The 20,946-nt window shown below is 35.0% G+C and overlaps 2 protein-coding genes across 2 annotated transcripts; one reads left to right on the top strand and one right to left on the bottom strand.

Annotated features, from left to right (window-relative positions):
- The first annotated feature begins 2,481 nt into the window (after positions 1 to 2,481).
- Positions 2,482 to 3,723, top strand: LOC108459700 (NAD(P)H-quinone oxidoreductase subunit L, chloroplastic). The gene is made up of 5 exons (XM_017759101.2): positions 2,482 to 2,741; positions 2,819 to 2,914; positions 3,001 to 3,108; positions 3,264 to 3,358; positions 3,461 to 3,723. Exons 1-5 carry the CDS (start codon positions 2,604 to 2,606, stop codon positions 3,609 to 3,611), a joined length of 588 nt encoding a protein of 195 aa, XP_017614590.1. The 5' UTR covers positions 2,482 to 2,603; the 3' UTR covers positions 3,612 to 3,723.
- A 14,396-nt stretch (positions 3,724 to 18,119) lies between these two features.
- Positions 18,120 to 20,265, bottom strand: LOC108458182 (thioredoxin-like protein HCF164, chloroplastic). The gene is made up of 4 exons (XM_017757476.2): positions 19,880 to 20,265; positions 19,456 to 19,674; positions 18,744 to 18,847; positions 18,120 to 18,515 (listed from the first exon to the last, which is right to left on the bottom strand). Exons 1-4 carry the CDS (start codon positions 20,054 to 20,056, stop codon positions 18,233 to 18,235), a joined length of 783 nt encoding a protein of 260 aa, XP_017612965.1. The 5' UTR covers positions 20,057 to 20,265; the 3' UTR covers positions 18,120 to 18,232.
- Between the last annotated feature and the right edge of the window lie 681 nt (positions 20,266 to 20,946).

Below are 20,946 nucleotides of genomic sequence, written 5' to 3'. Positions count from 1 at the left end.
CAACTCTTAGCCGATGCGTGTCCCAGACACGTCTTACACTGGCTATCTCTGTCGAGGCCGATGCATGTCCCAGACATGTCTTACTCTGGCACTCATCTCTATACCGATGCCATGTCCCAGACATGGTCTTACTCTGGCTCTCATAATGTGGCTGAAGCATGTCCCAGACATGTCTTACACTGGTGCACAAATCACCTAATGTCTTGGCACGAATATCCTGTTCATATCCTAAGGTTTCAACGGGATATTTCTACTATCTCAAATATTACAAGGCATTCTCAATTTATAACTTAACAACTTGTACATTATCAATTCAATGACAATATGAATACAAGTATTAACAGTGTAGTTGTATCATTTACATACAACTTACCTCAGTTTACAAAAAGTTCTTGACTAGTCAGCTTATTCGAATTGCTTGAGTTTGCCCTGGTCTAGGCTCGGTTTTGGCAAATCTTGATCTATAATAACAATATGCATCCATTTAGTCACTAAACACAATTAGGCATTCATAAATTCACAACTTTGGTAAAATGATCATTTTGCCCCTAGGCCTTGGCAAAATGATTATTTTACCCCCTATGCCCAAAAATTGATTTTTATCGAATTTCTTCGTATTTCAAGCCTAGCTAAAATCTTTTTACTACTATGGAAATCCCAAATTCTCACTATTTCACACACTAACCACTTATTTTGCAACTTATGCAAAATAGTCCTTTTAGGTGACTTCATGCTAACATTTTTCACAAAAGTTGTTTATAACACAACTAGGACTCATATAATTCCATAAAAAACTCAGCATATATCACAAATACATCCATGGCAAAATCCTAAACTCTTGACTATTTTGTAAGATATCACCCTTATTTGAAAGCTTATGCTTCAAGGGTCTAAAAAATGCAAAAATCAATAAGAGAAACTATCAAAATCACTTACTTATGAGTGCTTCAAGTAGCTAAAATTTCAAGCTCTTAAACCTCAAATATTTGCTGATATTTTCGGCTAAGAAGGGAGAAATGATGATAGCTCTTTCCTTCTCTTTCTTTTTCTTTTATTAAAAATGAAACTAGTAAAAATTGGTGACCCAAACTTCATCTAACTTTGACAATTTTGTCTCCCCTCACTCCATGGCTAGCTAACACTATTAAAAAGGGTGTAATTGCCCTTTAAAAGCCCTCAATTTTGATTCTCTAGCTATTTAACACATTTGGGTACTAAAATGTAACTTTTGCCTTTTATGCGATTTAGTCATTTTTCAAAATTGGACTAGAAATCGCTAAAATTAACTTACCAAAATTTACATGCACTTATAAAATCGTACCATAACCTCATAAAAATAATAAAAATAATTTTCTAAATTTGGATTTGTGGTCCCGAGACCACTGTTCCGACTAGGCCCTAAATCGGGTTGTTACAGGATTTCTTGTTTAACTTAAAAGATTGAATATAATTTAGGTTAAAATTTGTTGTTAGTCCTTATACTTTGATAAAATTTGAGATTTAGTCTCTATGCTTGCAAGTTAAAAAATAAGTCCTTCAACTATTTTGATTTAAAAATTCTTATCCAATCATTAAAATCGTAAGTATTTTCCATCAAAATTTGTTAGTTTAGCATATCAAGTTATCCTCATGTGACATGTCATATGATTGACAAAAAGTGAATATATTAAGTTGACAAATTTTAATAGAAGCTATCAACAACAATAATGATTAAACTAAAATTTTTAAATTGAAAAAGTAAGAGGATGGAATTTCTAACTTTTAAAGTACAAAGTCTATAATAGAATTATACATTATACATTATTTTTAAATTTTGTTTAAATGTAAAATTGGTCCTTGAAATATGCTACCTCATTCCACTTAGGCACCTAATTTTTTAATACTATTAATTCACCTCATTTTACCACAAACCATAATACATAAGAACACGTCACATGTCAAGTTTTTTTATCATTTTGAGTAAAATGAAATAAAGTTGATAATTTAAATATCACTTCTAATTAAAATAAACTTTCAAGTACTTAAGTGGGAAAAATTATATAGTTTAGAAACCAAATTTGTAATTAACCCTTTAAGCTTTATTTACTATTTAAGTTAAAAATGTTTTTCAACCCAAATATTGATTTTAAACTAAAAAATTGATACACAATTAACTTTTCAAACTAAATCTTCATTTCAAAATTTTTAATTTTGATTTTTATAAAAGCATTTTTCCATTAAATTATCTTTTATCCGCTCATTTCATCTTTTACTTTATAACATCAGAATAAAAATAAACATTTTAATTCTCAAAATTATTTATAACTCTTATGATAAACACTATGGAAATTTTCAAAGTTCATTTTTCTAAAATACTTTTTGACCAAACTTTTCAATGTAGATGTTAAACTAACTCTTTAAAAAAAAACTTCTTTTAAGCCCGCATTATCTTCACAGAACTAATATAATACGTGGCACCCCAGAAATATTTGATAATTCCAATTTCCCCAAATCTTTTTCCGGGAAAATCCATGCATTCTAGGCCATGAAACTCTTAACTCAAAACCGATAAGAAAATAACCCCCCCCCCCCCAACCCAAAAAAAATTTCTACGGTTCTGAAATATGTGCAGCTGTTTGAGCTTCCAAATCCCCAAGGCTTTGCCTTCCATTTATGTTTCTCCATCTCAATGCAGCACCAAATTCCCTTTCTTCAACCTTACATCTCAACACAAACCAACCAACTATACCAAACTTTACAAGGTAAATTCAACTTCCTTTCATTTTCTTTTCAGCATAATTTTTTGGTTTCGACTTCATAAATTTCATCATTCTTTCAGAAACCCAATGTTACAAACATCAAATTAAAACCAAATAATTATTTGGATGCAAAGAAGACCAGCTTGGCTGTTCCAACTGCTGCCCTTCTTTCCACTGTGAGATCTTTATTTTTAATTTCAATTTACCATCCAACTTGGGTAACCCATTTTATATAAATGCTGATGAAGGTTTTTTGAACCAGTTTGAGCTGCCGGCATTAGCTGTTACAGGGGTAAACAATGAGCCAGATCTCATCACTGTGATAATTCAACTAGGAATTATTGCTTTTGGGTACTTCCTCATCGTGCCAGTAAGTACACATGTATAATACAGCCATTTTCAGTCTCTCTGAATTTGGATAGTGTTTTGGTTTAGATATTTGGTTTTTTTTTTTTCCTCTTCTTTTTGAATGCTTTGTTATGATTATTTGTTTCATATATGATTAATGATTTGATGAAATGGCAGCCAATCATCATGAACTGGCTTAGGATAAGATGGTATAGAAGAAATCTGTTGGAGATGTACTTGCAATTCATGTGTGTGTTCTTGTTCTTTCCGGGGTGAGTTTGGATGCAAACACATGGTAATCTAAAATGTCCAATTGGATTGAAATTTTACTTACATGATGAACTGTAAATTCATGTGTTTCGTCCTCTATTCAGGCTACTGCTCTGGGCTCCATTTTTGAACTTCAGGAAATTCCCAAGGGATAAATCCTTGAAGTATCCATGGGACACACCTAAAGATCCTTCACAAGTTAAAAATGCATATCTCAAGTACCCTTTTGCCAAGCCTGAAGATTACGATTGGTAATTTCCTCTAATTGATCACATGGTTGCTTCTTGTTCTTTGCTTGTATCTTAATTCAACTATCCACCATGCAGATTCGACCTCAAATTATTTGAATATATACAAAGATTTCCCATTTTCCTCTTGTGCAGTTGTAGTTTCATTCTTTTTTCTTTTTCCAGTAAAAATTATAAACAACATTGAAAACCATTAATTAAAGAAGACAACACTTTGAAAGATAAAATTGGAAAGTAAGCACATCAAAATGTGTGGGGTTATATATATATATATATATATATATATATATATTTATTAAGAAAGTAAAATCAGTGAATAACAAGCCAGATACCGTGGTCATCCATGATAAGGCATAATTTCAGTACTTATTTCATAAAAAAGAAAAAGAAGATGATATAATGGGAAGAGATCTTAATGTTAAGGGATTTATGAATCCAGGCTTTCCAATTCCCAACTCCCTTCCTAGTCATCACTTGTTAGTAACTCTAAAAAATTGAAAGTACTGAAAGAAATGATTGAAAATAGTTTTGTGTTCTTAATCTATTTGTATCAATACAGAGATGTGGTTTATATACATGAGGAAGATAGGCTAACTTCTGCTAACAACCTATAACAATATACCAGTCTTGATAACTGACTAACAATCTGCCTAACACATTCTCATACTCTAAGATTCATTCAGCTTCTCAATAGGTAAGACCCAAAGCAAAGAACGAAACCGAGTAAACAACGAGATAGATAATGGTTTTGTAAAAACATCAGCAACTTGGTCACACACTGGAACCTCAACAACAATGAGTGAACCATCAGCTAACTTCTCACGAACAAAGAATAGGTCCAGTTCAACATGTTTGAACTTGGAATGTAAGAGCGGATTGATAGCAAACGCTACTACACTAGAATTGTCACACCAAATAGTAAGGGAGTCAGCAGAATGTAAGACCGGATTGATAGCAAGACTTCGATACTCAGCTTCTACTGTTGATCAAGAAACAACCTGTTGCTTTTTCAAATACCACGAGATGAGTGTACTGCTAAAGTACACACAACATCCCGTTGTAGACTAGCGATCATCAGAATCTAACCCATAGTTGGCATCAGTATAACCGACGAAAGATAGTATGTCGGATGGACGAAAAATCAGGCCATGATCAATAATCCCTCATAAATACTGTAAAATCCTTTTTAAAGCAACCAAATGAACTAAAGTGGGCGCATGCATAAATTGGCAAATACGATTCACAGCATAAGCTATATCTGGCCGAGTCAACACCAGATATTGAAGTGCACTAGCAAGATTACGATACTCTGCAAGATCAACAAGACGTTTGCCCTCATCTTTAGATAATGTGGACGAACTGATCATTGGTGTATGAACACTTTTAGCATTGGCTAAGGAACTCCTGTCAAGAAGATCTCTGATGTACTTGCACTGACATAAGTGCAGGCTGCCATTGGAAGATCGAGTAACTTTAATACCTAAGAAATAGTGGAGATCCCCCATGTCCTTTAAAGAAAACTCTTTATGTAACAATTGAATAAAGCTATTAATACTTTCAACCCAGCTCCCTATGACAATAATATCATCCACATAAACCAAAATATAGAGAACGGACTCGATCGCTACTCGAACAAATAGAGACACATCAGATTTGGATATACAAAATCAAGTAGATACCAAAAATCATTTCAATTTATTAAACCAGGCAGGCAGTGCTTGACGCAATTCGTATAATGCTTTTGTCATACAACAGACTAACTGCTCACCATCCAGACCACTTTGAACATAACCTGAAGGTTGTTGCATAAAAACTTCATCGATGAAATCACCATTTAAAAATGCATTATTGACATCGACTTGACGTAGTTGCCAACCATGAGAAACCGTAACCATTAATATGGTCCAAATGGTTGAGGATTGACCATTGGGCTAAACGTTTCCTTGAAATCACACCCAAGAACCTGCAAACATCCTTTTGCAACTAGTCGAGCCTTGCGCCGAGCAATGGTCCCATCAAAATTCTTCTTTAACTTAAAAATCCATTTACATCCTATCACCTTCTGTCCACAGGGCAGAGGGACAAGCTCCCAATTGGAGTTAGCCATAAGGGTATCAAACTCAGCTTGAACTGCTAGTTTCCATTCTGGATCAGTAAGTGATTCTTCAACTGTGTGTGGTTCAAAGTCAACGGCTTTAACAGACAGAGCTTTAGGTTTAAAAATCTCGGTCTTAGATCTAGTAATCATAGTATGAATATTCACAGGTTGAATAGACGGAGATGCCAAAGAGACTATACCTGGAGTATCTCCTTGAATCGATGAACATCTAGTGTTTAAAAATGAAGGCCTGAAATTCTCATGAACAGTTCGTAACTCGGTCGAAGGATCATTGGATGTAGATGGTATGGGATTAAGAGAAGGTGAAGCAGCAGTAGTTGTCGCAACTAGGATGGCATACTATATAGTAGTAGAATTAACCAGCAAAACATACATGAAGGCAGTCGAACTAAGAGTAACAGTGGACATGGTAAGAGAAGAAAACAAAAATTGTCATTCATAAAAAACAACATGACGAGAAAAAATTACCTTACCATCAGGAGTGAGACAATGATACCCTTTATGTTGAGAGTTATATCCCAAAAATATACAAGGCTGAGTGCGAAAATCCAACTTGTGTTGTGTAAACAGACGCAAATAGGGAAAACAACAACACTCAAAAACCCTTAAATGATCATATGTAGTTTTCTGACAATGCAAAATCTAATATGGGGATTGTCCTTTTAACACTAAAGTAGGTAGACGGTTTATGAGATGCACTGCGCTACAAAAAGCATAGCCCCAGTACTCCATGGGCAGATTTACTTGAGCTAAGATAGTAAGACCAGTCTTCACAATGTGCCTGTGCTTTCGCTCAACCACTCCATTCTGCTCTGACGTGTACGGACATGACAGACGATGAATTATCCCAAAATTAGTGAGAGTCTGTGTAAACGCACGATATTCGCCACCCTAATCACTTTGAAAAAATTTAATGCCCTTCCCAAACTGAGTTTGAATCATCTTTTGAAATTGAAGAAAACACTCAACTACTTGAGACTTACGGTTAATGAGATAAATCTAAGTAAACCTGCTATGCATGTCGATGAACAAAATATAATACAAATTAATGCCACATGCAACTGATGCCGGACCTCATAAGTCAGAGACAACCAAGCCAAAAAAATCATTATATTTAGTAACAGAGTTCGAAAAAGGCAGTTTATGCGACTTCCCTTTTTGACATGGAGTACATATATTATCAAGGTACTTTTTATTAAAGACAATTTTACATCTATCAAGAATAATTTTAACAATTGAAGAAGACAGATGACCAAGTCTACGGTGCCATATGGCAAATACATTATCAATAATGTTGGAAGTTGAAAGACTAGTTTTGAGGGCAGAAGGATCGTTGACTGAAGAACCCGAAAGGACCGGTGAGAAATAATAGAGACTGGCACGAGTGTGGCCCCGCAGCAAAATTTTTCGAGTTGAGATGTCCTTAACAATACAATAAGATAGATGAAATTCAAAAAATACATTGTTGTCCTTAGCAAACTAAGATACATATAACAAATTCTTTCTGATACTTGGAACGCACAGAACATTAGATAGATAGAGCATCTTACTTGTTGTAGGTAAACTAGAATTCCTAACACATGATATTTTCGTAGGAGTCCCATCACCCATAAAGAGAGGAGATATACCTCAGTATGGCGTAGACTCGTGCAAGACGGTAGCCTCCTGAAAGACATGGTGTGTAGCCCCAAAGTCAGGACACCAAGATGTGGTCCCTACAGGCACAGGAATATATGAGTTTTCATTATCAAAATTTGACGCATATTGAGTAGTATTGGCATTGGACCCAGGGGTGGTCAAATAATCGGATGCATAAAAATCAGGGAGACGAGGCAACCCTACACATGGCGAGGCATCAATTTTATGGACACGCGCCTTCAGTTTAGTGTACCACAGCACATTAGGCCTATGACTTTGTTCTGAAAAATTACCAACATAGAGGTGGTCAAATAATCAGATGCATGAAAATTAAGGAGACGAGGCAACCCTACGCATGGCGAGGCATCAATGTCATGAACATGCACCCTCAATTTAGTGCACCACGGCACATTAGGCCCATGATTTTGTGCCGAAAAATTACCAACATTTTCAAGCCCAACCAAGTTGGCATTCGGCCCAGGATATTGGCTAAGAATTTGATCCATAGGTGATGGCCTACTATATGGCCCAACTCCATGAGATGTAGTTGGTAGTCTATGAGCACCAACATGCCCAAGAGAGGAAGACCTAAATTGTGGACCCACTGCAGGTGGTATATTGGCGCCAACACATGTGCCTGCTCCAGCATTTGGCCCAACCGGTTGTCCCTCTTGGCCTACACCAATATCACAGCCATTAAAAAAATTAGAAACCCTAGCAGAAGGCTAATCTACCATAGCAAAAGTCAGCAGCCACTTGTCCCAAGTAGATGCGAAAGGATGAACCATTAAAAGACCCGAGTACAATTCTGGACCACCACCCGTCGACGAATACCAGCCAGTTGCATCAGCCACGTCGTCGCGCGAGCCATAACCAGCCCGTCCAGATGGTAGTGATGCCATGGCCGGAGTGGATGAGCCACCACAATATCGATCAAACTGATAATAGCACTTTTGCACCACACGTCCATACCTACTACATATCTGACATTGAAGCCGAGACCGGAACCCTCGCCCACAACCAGAATACGATGGATGGCCATCATGCACAGGCTCTCCCATCGGTATCGATAAGGTAACTTCTACTAGATGTGCGTGAAAGGACGCATCGGCCACCATATGAGCCTGACAGCTCTCAAATTCCATGAGTACATCGATAAGTTTTTGTAGAGGAAGAGAGTTAGACGAAAAGGGAGCCAGAGTGAGAACCGCATCAAACTCTGAAAAGTTGGCTTTAACATTTCGAAGAGAAGCTATTCGACGTGGAAAATAGCTACAACTCGACTTTGAAGAAGGATCTTACACCGAAGATATGTACTCATCCAAAGATACAGACGAAATGGTAGATCAAACTATACACCAACTTATAACTACACCAAATGAACAACTGCTATGCATAACTTATCCAGCGGGCGAAACACAGTTCGAGTTAAAGTCGAGATTAATACATTTATTGCCTACTTTCTGAGGTTTGAAAAATAAGAACCCCCATACTCATTTGAAAGAGTTCCACATGGTTTGTCTAAGCATGAAACCATAAGGAGTAACTGAGGATCAAATCAAACTAGGAGTTTTTCCTTTTTCATTAGTTGACTCTGCTAGAGAATAACTATTTTATTTACTTTCAGGATATATTAATACTTGGACTGATATGTCTCAATTTGAAAAGCCCAACTCGAATTAACGGCCTCAACCATGTGGGTCGTTTAAATTCGATCACTATCTCTCTTGACGGAATCCAACTAGTTTTTTCCAATTGAACACGTCAATTTGTTCATGGGATTTTGAATACAGCACAACCGACTTAACTTCAAAACTATAGGCCAAACGATTCCAACCCAATGTGCGCTTTTGGAAACGAAATTGAATCAATGTTAAGGGACGAATTTGTACTATCTCGTATACTAGAGAGATAGTAAATAGCGAATTGCAAAGTATTTAGTATGGGTTCATATCTCACGATTACTCTATCGAAGCAATAACCTGGCTAAGGCTAAAAAAGGTTTAGTTAATCATGGAAAAGATCATGCTTGAAAATAAATTGTTCAAATAGAATTGAAGAAAGTGGAAAGGAAAGGGCCTTGGAAGGTAATTAAAACAAAAGTTGAAAGTAAAAGAAAAAAAGAATGAAACAATGAGAATAGAAAAGTGACGCATGAAAGGAAATAAATTAAGGAATTTTATTGATTCCAAAAGTCAAGTGTGTGTTTTATTGGTTGTAGCCGCTATGTATTTATACAAACTTCTAGTGCTAAAATTTATTTAGATTTTTCCTAAATATTATCACTAAATAATCCTAAATATTATCACTAAATAAATTAAAATTTAAAAATCAAATTTAAACTAATTATAGAATAAAAAATCCTCCAATCTTTATCCAACCATTTTTAAAAAAAAAAATATTTAACCCTTTAATCTTTAATCAGTCATCTTTAAATTTTCATTCTTTCAATCAAGCACTCCTCTTTGCTTTTTGTTCCAATTTAACCCATCTTTGTAAGAGTTTGAATTCAATACATCAACTTCATTCCTGATATGAAAAACCTAAATTTAATAGTATTTTATTCGATAATTAGCCAAAAATAAATATATTAAAAATACGAATTTATCTTGCTATCACTCACCTTCAGTCATTCTAAACGTGTAAAGACATTGTTTTAACACTAACCTGTTGGCCAATGATTTCGTCATATACAAGGCTTCCAGTTTCTTCAAGAACGTATACTCTATTTTCTCCTTCAAAACCTCCTGTAACACATTATTTGTTAGACATAATTGAATTATAGATAAGAATTTTTTAATCTAACCTATCTCATTTTGACCGATCCATGTCTGTGGGTTTATTTTCTGTAATGATCTTCGCAAGATCGCTTTGAATTAGTATTGTTGACATATGAACTTTCCACAAACTAAAATTTGCGATACCGTCAAAACTTATCAGTACCAAACCTTGATGCTGTCATCACTGAATGAGTTAAATATGGAAATCGAACTAGTTTTAATATCAGTTTGTAGGGAATTAACCCGTATATGTAACGAACAAAAAAATAACTAAGAGATTGAAAAGATCAATACAAAAATTTAACGTGAAAAAACTCCTCTAAACAGGATAAAAAACCATGGATAAAAGGAGATTTCACTATAATAATTAAAGATTACAAGAGAATGAGAGAATCGAAACAAAACCCAAATGCTTGAAAGAAAAACCCTTCAAAACAAAAAAAAAATAGAATTCTCTCAATCTAAATATTTTTATTGTTGTGTATCTAAAACCTATAGTAACTAAGGCCTATTTATAGGTTGAAATTCGTAGCATTTATGACTAAAATATCCCTAGCTTAATCAGAGTTTAAGTGAGAAACTAAAACAGAGTTTAATTGAGAGAAGAAAGCTGAGAAACTTGAGGAGCACGTTGCCATGTCGTGACGTAATGTTTGATCGCTGGGAAAAAGAAGGATCGTGTCGTTGGTTTTTAGAATTTTTTTTTTTGTTGATAGAATGATTCGAATGATTGTAAAAAAAATAATTATTTTAGATTTATAAAAAAATGTAAAAAATCTAATAAAACAATTAGCCATGGCAATGATAAGTTTTACATAAATTTCAATCTGGCATTTAAATGAATGGATTTACTTACGAGTTCCCTAAGGAAATAAGTAAAAGCTACCATTAAAGGAAATATTCTCATTCAACGAATTGATATTATAGATTAAACATCAATTACTATGTTGCATAAAAAAAAAGTTTATACAGTGACAATACCTTAAAAAGGGCTATGAAAAAGCCTGTTAGCAAAACCTACAAAAAGTTCACTAGATTATGGAACCTTTATTTTCATTCTTTCCATTCATTCATACTTACATTTAGTTTACTTAAATTATGGAAATCAAGAGATTATCTTATTCTAATACTAGAACAACCCTTCAAGGCAGAAGCAAATTAAAACTGTGCTCATCGTAATTGCCCTCAGCAAAAATTAGCAGCAACCCTTTTATAGAAATGAAAATTATGCAAAAATTAATAGCAAAGACACAAAGAATGAGTAGAGAGTTACCTCGTCGGAGGGTTGTGTTTGGGTGGAAAGTGGATTTGTCTTACAAGCGATAGATTGAAACTTGCGAGTTCTATAAGGAGAAAGGGAAGGGGATTTGAAGAGGAGGGCAGTGTCGGAAACTTGAAAGTAAGGCCTAAATCTGGGAAGAGAAAGAGGGTTTGAGGCGACGCGAGCCATTTGCTGATATTTTTTCAAGTTTCAATTTTAGGATTTGCTTCTTCTTCTATTTTGATTTAAGTTAGTCCTACAATCACATTATAATTATATGCTCTCTGGAGAAGCCACATATTCCATTTCAACTCCTTTGAGGTTTAGATTTGCTTCCAACCCTCTCACTCTTTTCTTTCAACATAATAAATGTCACTCAAATTTATTACATCCATTAGATCTTGTTTTTTTTTTCTTTTGGCCTTATCAGATCTTGGTTTTAACAAGCTTATTAATTAACCATAAATAAAATTTTGATTCGTTACTAAAATTAGAAAAAATTCACTCCTAAACTATTTATACATGAAACATTACGGGGTAGATGAAAATTTATTCTATTAAAGTTAAAAGAAATGGGAAACATTTGAAAATAAATGTGATTTTCTCATTAAGTATGAAAATGATGTGAAAATTAATTTATAAATTTTGAATTATTATTAATTAAATAATTCAATTTTAAAAATAAAATAAAATAAATTGATTATTGTGAATCATTGAATGTAAAAATTAAATATATTTTTTGTAGATTTTTTATAGTAAAAGTTACCATGATTTTAACGAAATAAAAATTGGTGTGGAAGTATGCCTCATATTTTGACCAAAACAATGCGTGACGTCGTAATAATAAGAAGCTCTTCGTCCTGACAAGCAGCCGACATCACGACGAGAAGAAAGCCCTCGTCCCAACTACACGATCCTTTTTTATCCCAGGATCAAACGTCACGTCACGACATGCGACGTGCTCCTCAAGTTTCTCGGCTTTCTTCTCTCAGTTAAATTCTGTTTTAGTTTTCCACTTAAACTCTGATTAACCTCGGGATATTTTAGTCATAAATGCTACGATTTTCAACCTATAAATAGGCCTTAGTTACTATAGGTTTTAGATACACAATAACAAAAATATTTAGATTGAGAGAAATCTGTTTTTTTTTTTTTGAAGGGTTTTTCTTTCAGGCATTTGTATTTTGTTTTGGTTCTCTCATTCTCTTGTACTCTTCAATTATTATAGTGAAATATCCTTTTATCCATGGTTTTTTACCTTCTTTAGAGGAGTTTTTTTACGTTAAATTTGTATGTTGATCTTTTCAGTCTCTTAGTTATTTTTTTTTGTTCGTTGCATATACGGGTTAATTCCCTACAAACTAATATTAAAGCTAGTTCAATTTCCACATTTAACTCATTCAGTGATGACAGCATCAAGGTTTGATACTGATAAGTTTGACGGTATCACAAATTTCAGTCTGTCACAAGTTCGTATGTCAATAATACTAATTCAGAGTGATCTTGAGAGGATCGTTACAGAGAATAAGCCCACAAACATAGATCAATCAGAATGAGATAGGTTAGATGAAAAAAAGTCTTAACCATAATTTAGTTATGTCTAACAAATAATGTGTTACAAGGGGTTTTAAAGGAGAAAATAATGTATACGTTATGGAAGAAACTGGAAGCCTTGTATATGACGAAATCATTGGCCAATAGGTTAGTGTTAAAACAATGTCTCTACACATTTAAAATGGTTGAAGGTGAGTGATAGCAAGATAAATTCATATTTTTAATATTTATTTTTTTTCTAATTATCGAATAAAATGATATTAAATTTTGGTTTTTCTTATCAGGAATGAAGTTGATGTGTTGAATTCAAACTTTTACAAAGATGGGCTAAATTAGAACAAAAAGCAAAGAGGAGTGCTCGATTGAAAGAATGAAGATTTAAAGATGATTGGATAAAGATTGAATGGTTAAATATTTTTTTTAAAGTGATTGGATAAAGGTTGGAGGATATTTTATTCTATAATTAGTTTAAATTTAATCTCTAGTTTAAATTTGATTTTTAAATTTTGATTTATTTAGTGATAATATTTAGGATTACTTAGTGATAATATTTAGGAAAAATCTAGCTAAATTTTAGCACTAGAAGTGTGTATAAAAACTTAGTGACTACAACTAATTAAACACACACTTAGTTTTTGGAATCTATAAAATTCCTTGTTTTATTTCCCTTCCCGCGTCACTTTTCTATTCTGTTGTTTCATTCTTTTTTTTTCTTTTACTTTCAACTATTCGGTTTAATTACCTTCCAAGGCCTTTTCCCTTTACACTTTCTACAATTGTATTTAAACCATTTATTTTCAAACATGATTTTTTTTTCATGATTAACTAAACCCTTTTTAGCCTTGGCCCGATTATTGCTTCAACAGAGTAATCATGAGATATGAATCCACACTAAAAACTTTGCAATTCGGTATTCGATATCTCTTTGATATATGGGATAGTACAAATTCGTCCCTTAAAGTTGATTCCATTTCAATTCCAAAAGCGCGCATTGGGTTAGAATCGTTTGACGTACAGTTGGGAAGTTGAATCGATCGTGCTATATTCAAAATCCCACGAAGCGTGTTTAATTGGAAAAAGCTAGTTGGATTCCGTTAAGGGAGATATTGATTGGATTTAAACGATCTACACGGTTGAGGCCGTTAATTCGAGTTGGGCTTTTCAAATCGTAAGGCTGTCAAAATCTTAAATTACGGGTATGTGCCATGTGGTTAGAAATTCGACAAGGGTCAATTTGCAGATGATACCAGGATCGACTACAAGAGGAAGAGTTGGCGGTTTGAGGGATCCTCGATTGCTATAACCAGTTTATTGCTTGGAAGGGAAAATCTATTTCAAGGATTGGTTCAAGATTGGAGTACACCGAGGCTAAGACTAAGCTTAAAATATTTTATTTACTAATTTACTTTATTTTCTTAAATTTTTTTTTTGAAATTTTGAATATGTTTTTATTTTATTTTATTACACATCATATTTCCTTATTTTATTATCTTTATCAATTTAAACCCCCCATTTTATTTTTTTAGCATTGGTATGTACAGATCATGGGCATGAATGTGACTATGATAACGATTTTCATCACGAAAAAAGGTGAAATTAGATAGCCAGTCCCTGTGGATTTGACCCTATTGCTCTATATTGTTATTGATTGCTATTTTATCGTAAGAATTTATATTTGGTGGTTTCTACGCCCATCAAATTTTGGCACTGTCGCTGGGGATTGGTGAAAGTTTCTAATTTTTGTTTGTTTTCTTTATGACCAGGTCAGAATCAGGGACTAACATTTGAACCAGAGATATAAAAGTTGGCTCGAACATTTTGAAGAGAAGCTATTCGACATGGTAAACAACCACAACTCGAATTTAAAGAAGGATTTTACACTGAAGATATGTACTCATCTAAAGATTCAAACGAAATGGCAAATCAAACTATACGCAAACTTATAGCTACACCAAATGAACAACAACCACTATGCATAACTTATCCAGCAAGTGAAACACCTTTCGAGTTAAAGTCAGGATTAATATGTTTATTGCTTACTTTTCTCAGTTTGAAAAATGAGAACCCCCATACTCATCTAAAAGAGTTCCACATGGTTTGTCTAAGCATGAAACCAGAAGGAGTAACCGAGGGTTAAATCAAACTAAGAGTTTTTCCTTTTTCATTAGTTGACTTTGCTAGAGAATGACTGTTTTATTTACTTTCGGGATCTATTAATACTTAGACTGATATGTCTCAATTGTTTCTTGATAAGTTTTTCTCAAACTGGTGCAAAAAACCTTCATCACTTTTCTTAAGTATGATAAATACCCAATAACTTTGAAAAATTTTAATGCCTTTCCCAAACTGAGTTTGAATTATCTTCTGGAATTGAAGAAAACACTCAACTACTTGAGACTTACGATTAATGAGATAAATCCAAGTAAACCTATTTGCATGTCGATGAACGAAATATAATACAAATTAATGCCATATGCAACTGATGCTGGACCCCATAAGTCAAAGACAACCAAGTCAAAAAAATCCTTATATTTAGTAGCAGAGTTCAAAAAAGACAGTTTATGTGACTTCTCTTTTTAACATGCAATATAGATATTATCAAGGAACTTTTTATTAGAGACAATTTTACATCTATCAAGAACAATTTTAACAATTGAAGCAGACAGATGACCAAGTCTGCGGTGCCATAAGGCAAACACATCATCACCAATGTTGGAAGTTGAAAGACTAGTGTTGAGGGCAGAAGGATCACTGATTGAGGAACCCGACAGGACTTGCGAAAAATAATAGAGTCCATCACAAGTGTGGCCCTACAGTAAAATTTTTCGAGTTGAGATGTCCTTAACAATGCAATAAGATGGATGAAATTCAAAAACTACATCATTGTCCTTAGCAAACTGAGATACAGACAACAAATTCTTTCTGATACTTGGAACGCACAGAACATTAGATAGATGGAGCATTACTTGTTGTAGGTAAACTAGAATTCCTAACACACGATATTTTTGTAGGAGTCCCATCACCCATAAGGAGAGGAGATATACCTGAGTATGGTGTGGACTCGTGCAAGACGGTAGCCTCCCCACAAACATGGTGTGTAGCCCCGGAGTCAGGACACCAAGATATGGTCCCTACAGGCATAGGAACATATGAGTTTCCATTATCAAAATTTGACCCATATTGAAGAGGCATTGGAACCAAAGGTGGTCAAATAATCGGATGCATGAAAATCAGGGAGACGAGGCAACCCTATGCATGGCGAGGCATCAATGTCATGAACACGCGCCCTTGGTTTAGTGCGCCACGGCACATTAGACCCATGATTTTGTGCCTAAAAATTACCAACATTGCAAGCCCAACCAAGTTGGCATTCGGCCCAAGAGATTATCCAAGAATCTGATTCATAGGTGACAGCCTACTATATGGCCCAACTCCATGAGATGTAGTGGGTAGTTTATGTGCAGCAACACGCCCAAGAGAGGAAGGCCCAAATTGTGGACCCACTGCACGTGGCATATTTGCGCCAAAACATGGGCCTGCTCCAGCATTCGGCCCAACCGATTGTCCCCCTTGGCCTACACCAATATCACAACCATTAAAAAATTTAAGAACCCTAACAGAAGGCTGATTTACTGTAGCAAAATTCAGCAGCCTCTTGTTCTAAGTAGATGCGAACGGATGCACCATCGAAGGACCCGAGTACAATCCCAGACCACTACCCGTCGATGAATACCAGCCAGTTACGTCAGCCACGTGGTCACGTGAGGCATAACCAGCCAGCCCAGATGGCGGTGACACCATGGCCGGAATGGATGAACCACCATCATCTCGATCAAACTGATAATAGCACTTTTACGCCACATGTCCATACCTACTACATATCTGACATTGAAGCCGTGACCGGAACCCTCGCCCATGACCAGATTACGATGGATGGCCACCACGCACAGGCTCTCCCACCGATATCGACAAGGAAACCTCCACCAGGTGCGCGTGGAAGGACGCATCGGTCACCGCACAAGCTTGACGGCTCTCAAATTCCATGAATACATTGACAAGTTTTTGTAGAGGAAGAGAGTCAGACGAAAAGGAAGCCAGAGTGAGAACCGCATCAAACTCCAAAAAGTTAGCTCAAACATTTTGAAGAGAAGCTATTCGACGTGGTAAACAACTACAACTCGACTTTGAAGAAGGATCTTACACCGAAGATATTTACTCATCCAAAGATTCAGAAGAAATGGCAGATCAAACTATACACCAACTTACAGCTACACCAAATGAACAACCGTTATGCATAACTTATCCAGTGGACGAAACACCATTTGAGTTAAAGTCTAATACATTTATTGCCTACTTTCCGCGGTTTGAAAAATGAGAACCCCCATACTTATCTGAAAGAGTTCCACATGGTTTGTCTAAGCATGAAACCAGAAGGAGTAACCGATGATCAAATCAAACTAAGAGTTTTTCCTTTTTCATTAGTTGACTTAACTAGAGAATGATTGTTTTATTTACCATCGGAATCTATTAATACTTGAACTGATATGCCTCAATTGTTTCTTGATAGGTTTTTCCCAAATTGGTGCAAAAAACCTTCATCACTATTCTTAGGTATGATAAATACCCAATGAAATAGATCACAATTTGGGATTTTGAATTTCAAAACATATATTTCTTAAGTCTTAATTTATATGATTAAAATATCAATAAAATGTAATTCAAAATTGAACAATTGTCTTTACTTATATGAAAGAATGAGTGTTTGACATTGATTCAAACAGTGAGATCCCTATTCTTTATAGCAAAAAATATTGAATAATTTAAATTATAGTTAGAATAAAATTTAATATATATGCAAAAGTGTAATTTCATTTTAATATAATACCTTTTAATATTTAAAATTTGATAATAGAAAATATTATTGGAATGTGAACTAATCTAAATAAAAAGTAATCCGCAGGTTCAAGAATTCCTTCAAAATTGAGCTTATGCGTGTATGTATATTAATGGTGTGATGGATGCCCTTTCATCTGTAAAAATTCAAAGCAATTAAGTTAAAACTCAAATTATGTTTTAAACTTAATTAAGTTCGAGTATCTGGCTCTTTTTAAATTTTAGTGGAAGATTTGGTCACATTAATCATGCTAAGCAAAGGGTTACCCCTTCTATATTCAAACCATAGCTGCATTGATATACAATAAAACTAAGTCAGGAAATGGGTTACCTTTACATGTGTATTTATACTTGGGGAATTTAATCTCAAAACAATATAACATCTACACATGACTTCTGGGATCAACAACCTGGTGCACCTTCCTCGATTCAGCGCTTGAATACTGTCCCACCACACGAGCATGAGGAACTGATGCCTCCCCGCGGGCAAGAGCGTCCACGTTCTCCTGCAAGTACTTCCTTGGAAGCCTGCCTACAACGTTTCCCTCCTCGTTCCCATCTTTGTCCAGGAATGCAAAATGCGGAATACCCTCCACGCCAAACTCGTCAAGTTCTTGTTCCCACTTCGTGTTGTCGACATTCAGCATTACAAAATTTACACGATCCCTGAACCGAAATTGGTGATTGGGTGTTAAGAAGTGAAGTGAACTAGGAACACAGAAAGTTTCCACAGGGATTACAAATGTGTCAAATTCATCAATCTACAACTGAGACCGACTCAATCTCTAGAAAATGATTCAGAAACCAGAAAGCAATTTTATTCATAAAGAAATGAAAAAGAACACCAAGGAATCATACGAGTAAATAAGAATAGTAACAAAGTGAAGCAGTTACCTGTATTGCTGCTCTATTTTGTAAATATCCGGAGCTAATTCCCGGCATACTTCACACCAATCTGCATAGAACTCTACAACAGTTGGCTTTCCATTTGAAAGAGCCTTTAAATCCAGCCAACAAAAGATTTTAGTGTTAGATCATGTTTCAACCCTATATTCCAGCAAACATTTGTCTCCTCCGACTACTGTCTTAATCGACTGAAAGTTCAAACCCTTATCATAATACCAAAACAAACTAAAATCTTAAAATGATTTTAGCACTGCACTACAATACATATCTAGTCAGTTGACGAAAAACTATATTAGCCCGGCCTCTCTAAAAATGTCTTGTCTACGAAGGAAGGCCATCATCCAACAATGCAACTTCTTTATGTCAAGCAAGTTACAAATTACAATTACAATCAACTGTTACATCCCATATAGTACTTTAATGAAACAAATCAAACAAAACAAACCAACATGTTACTAGGCAAAGTCCAACGTAAAGCCGGACCAAACCCGTATAACGAGACTTAAACCTGAGAGGCCTAATGGTTTTGGACCCGCAGCCTCTTCCTTGCCAAGGAGACAAGGCGTCGTTGGCATGTTAGCTTAGCCTTAGATACATGGAATTCACAACTTCAACCTAGCCTGTCAATCACGGATTTACCTGAGACCTAGACCCTACAAAATGATATACCTATTGAGTAGAAAAGCTAAGAAAATCAAACCTCTTCATAAGGCACTGCTGCAGCAGATAAGTCCTTCAGAGAAACACCAAAATCTAATCGCGATGACATGAAAAGTCCCACTGCTGCAAGGGTAGAACCTATTGCTATTCGCCTATTTATATTTTTGTTTGGAAATTCGGAAAATTCTCCTCCAACAAAGGAATTTGTAGCTTCACTTGTACTATCATCGACTGAATCAGGCTCAGCAAGTACCTTTCCCTGCTCCAAGAAGGAGATGATTAGGCCTTTTCATGGCAGCAAGTACCTTTTCATCTCTAATACTAGAACAGCCCTTCAAGGCAGAAGCAGATTAAAATTGTGCTCATCGTAATTGCCCTCAGCAAAATTTAATAGCAACCCTTTTATAGAAATGAAGATTATGCAAAAATAAAAGCAGAGACACAAAGAAAGAGTAGAGAGTTACCTCGTCGGAGGGTTGTGTTTGGGTGGGAAGTGGATTTGTCTGACAGGCGATGGATTGAAACTTGCGAGTTCTATAAGGAGAAAGGGAAGGGGATTTGAAGACGAGGGCAGTGTCGGAAACCTGAAAGTAAGGCCTAAATCTGGGAAGAGAAAGAGGGTTTGAGGCGACACGAGCCATTTGCAGATAATTTTTCCCAGTTTCAATTTCAGGATTTGCTTCTTCTTTTATCTTGATTTGGGGTTCTATAAGGAGAAATTTTTTTTTGGGTTGGGGGGGTTATTTTCTTATCGGTTTTGAGTAAGTTTCATGGCAGAGAATGCATGGATTTTCCCGGAAAAGATTTGGGAAAATTGGAGTTGTCAAATATTTCTGGGGTGCCACGTATTATATTACTTCTATGAAGATAATACGGGTTTAAAAGTTGGTTATTTTTTAAAGAGTTAGTTTAACATGTACGTTGAAAAGTTTGGTGAAAAAATGATTTAGAAAATTTTAATAGGGTTTATCACAGTGGTTATAAAGAATTTTTGAGAAAATAAAAAAAAATTATTTTCACCCTAATGTTACAACGTAAAAGATGAAATGAGGCGATAATTTAATGGAAAAACATTTTTCCAAAAACTGAAAATTACAAATTTTGATTTTTTTAGCTTTTCCTTACTTCAAAAGGAAGCATAGACCTTTTTGGTGAAAGAATTTATGTTGTCTTGGCCCCAAGTCAATATTAAATATATCCGAGTTAGTTAAATATTTGTGTCAGAAAATTTTCAAATCGATTTACCTTTTCCATAAAGGATATAATTGACAGCTCGAAGTTTCATATTATCTTTTTCCCAAAATGGATCCTGGGAGAAGAGTGTTGCTAAATTTAGACCATCCGGTATTTTATATAGGGTTACAGGTCAACCAAAACAAAAAAATTTTCTTGGAAGCTGTGATCCGTTGGATATAGATCCAATTTTTCAATTTTTTTGATTCTTTAGAGTTTGTTTTGCCCATTTCTAGTGGTATCAAGATGCCACTGTGTCGAGATATCTTATCTCTTTCTCAAGAAAAATAGATATTAC

The sequence above is a fragment of the Gossypium arboreum genome, chromosome 3 (genome assembly GCF_025698485.1).
Source record: "Gossypium arboreum isolate Shixiya-1 chromosome 3, ASM2569848v2, whole genome shotgun sequence".
In the NCBI taxonomy this organism is placed as follows: Eukaryota; Viridiplantae; Streptophyta; class Magnoliopsida; order Malvales; family Malvaceae; genus Gossypium; species Gossypium arboreum.
The sequence above is the reverse complement of the archived record's forward strand: the minus strand, read 5'-3'. Positions and strand labels throughout refer to the sequence as shown.

Excerpts from the sequence above, each read along its gene's own strand:
- LOC108458182 (XM_017757476.2), bottom strand. The coding sequence starts at position 20,056 with ATGGCTCGTGTCGCCTCAAACCCTCTTTCTCTTCCCAGATTTAGGCCT. Across the intron at positions 19,675-19,879 it reads AAACACAACCCTCCGACGAG|GGAAAGGTACTTGCTGAGCC; the intron begins GTAACTCTCTAC and ends TTCTTGGAGCAG. Across the intron at positions 18,516-18,743 it reads AAAATAGAGCAGCAATACAG|GGATCGTGTAAATTTTGTAA; the intron begins GTAACTGCTTCA and ends ATTTCGGTTCAG.
- LOC108459700 (XM_017759101.2), top strand. The coding sequence starts at position 2,604 with ATGTGCAGCTGTTTGAGCTTCCAAATCCCCAAGGCTTTGCCTTCCATT. Across the intron at positions 3,109-3,263 it reads GGTACTTCCTCATCGTGCCA|CCAATCATCATGAACTGGCT; the intron begins GTAAGTACACAT and ends ATGAAATGGCAG. Across the intron at positions 3,359-3,460 it reads GTGTTCTTGTTCTTTCCGGG|GCTACTGCTCTGGGCTCCAT; the intron begins GTGAGTTTGGAT and ends TCCTCTATTCAG.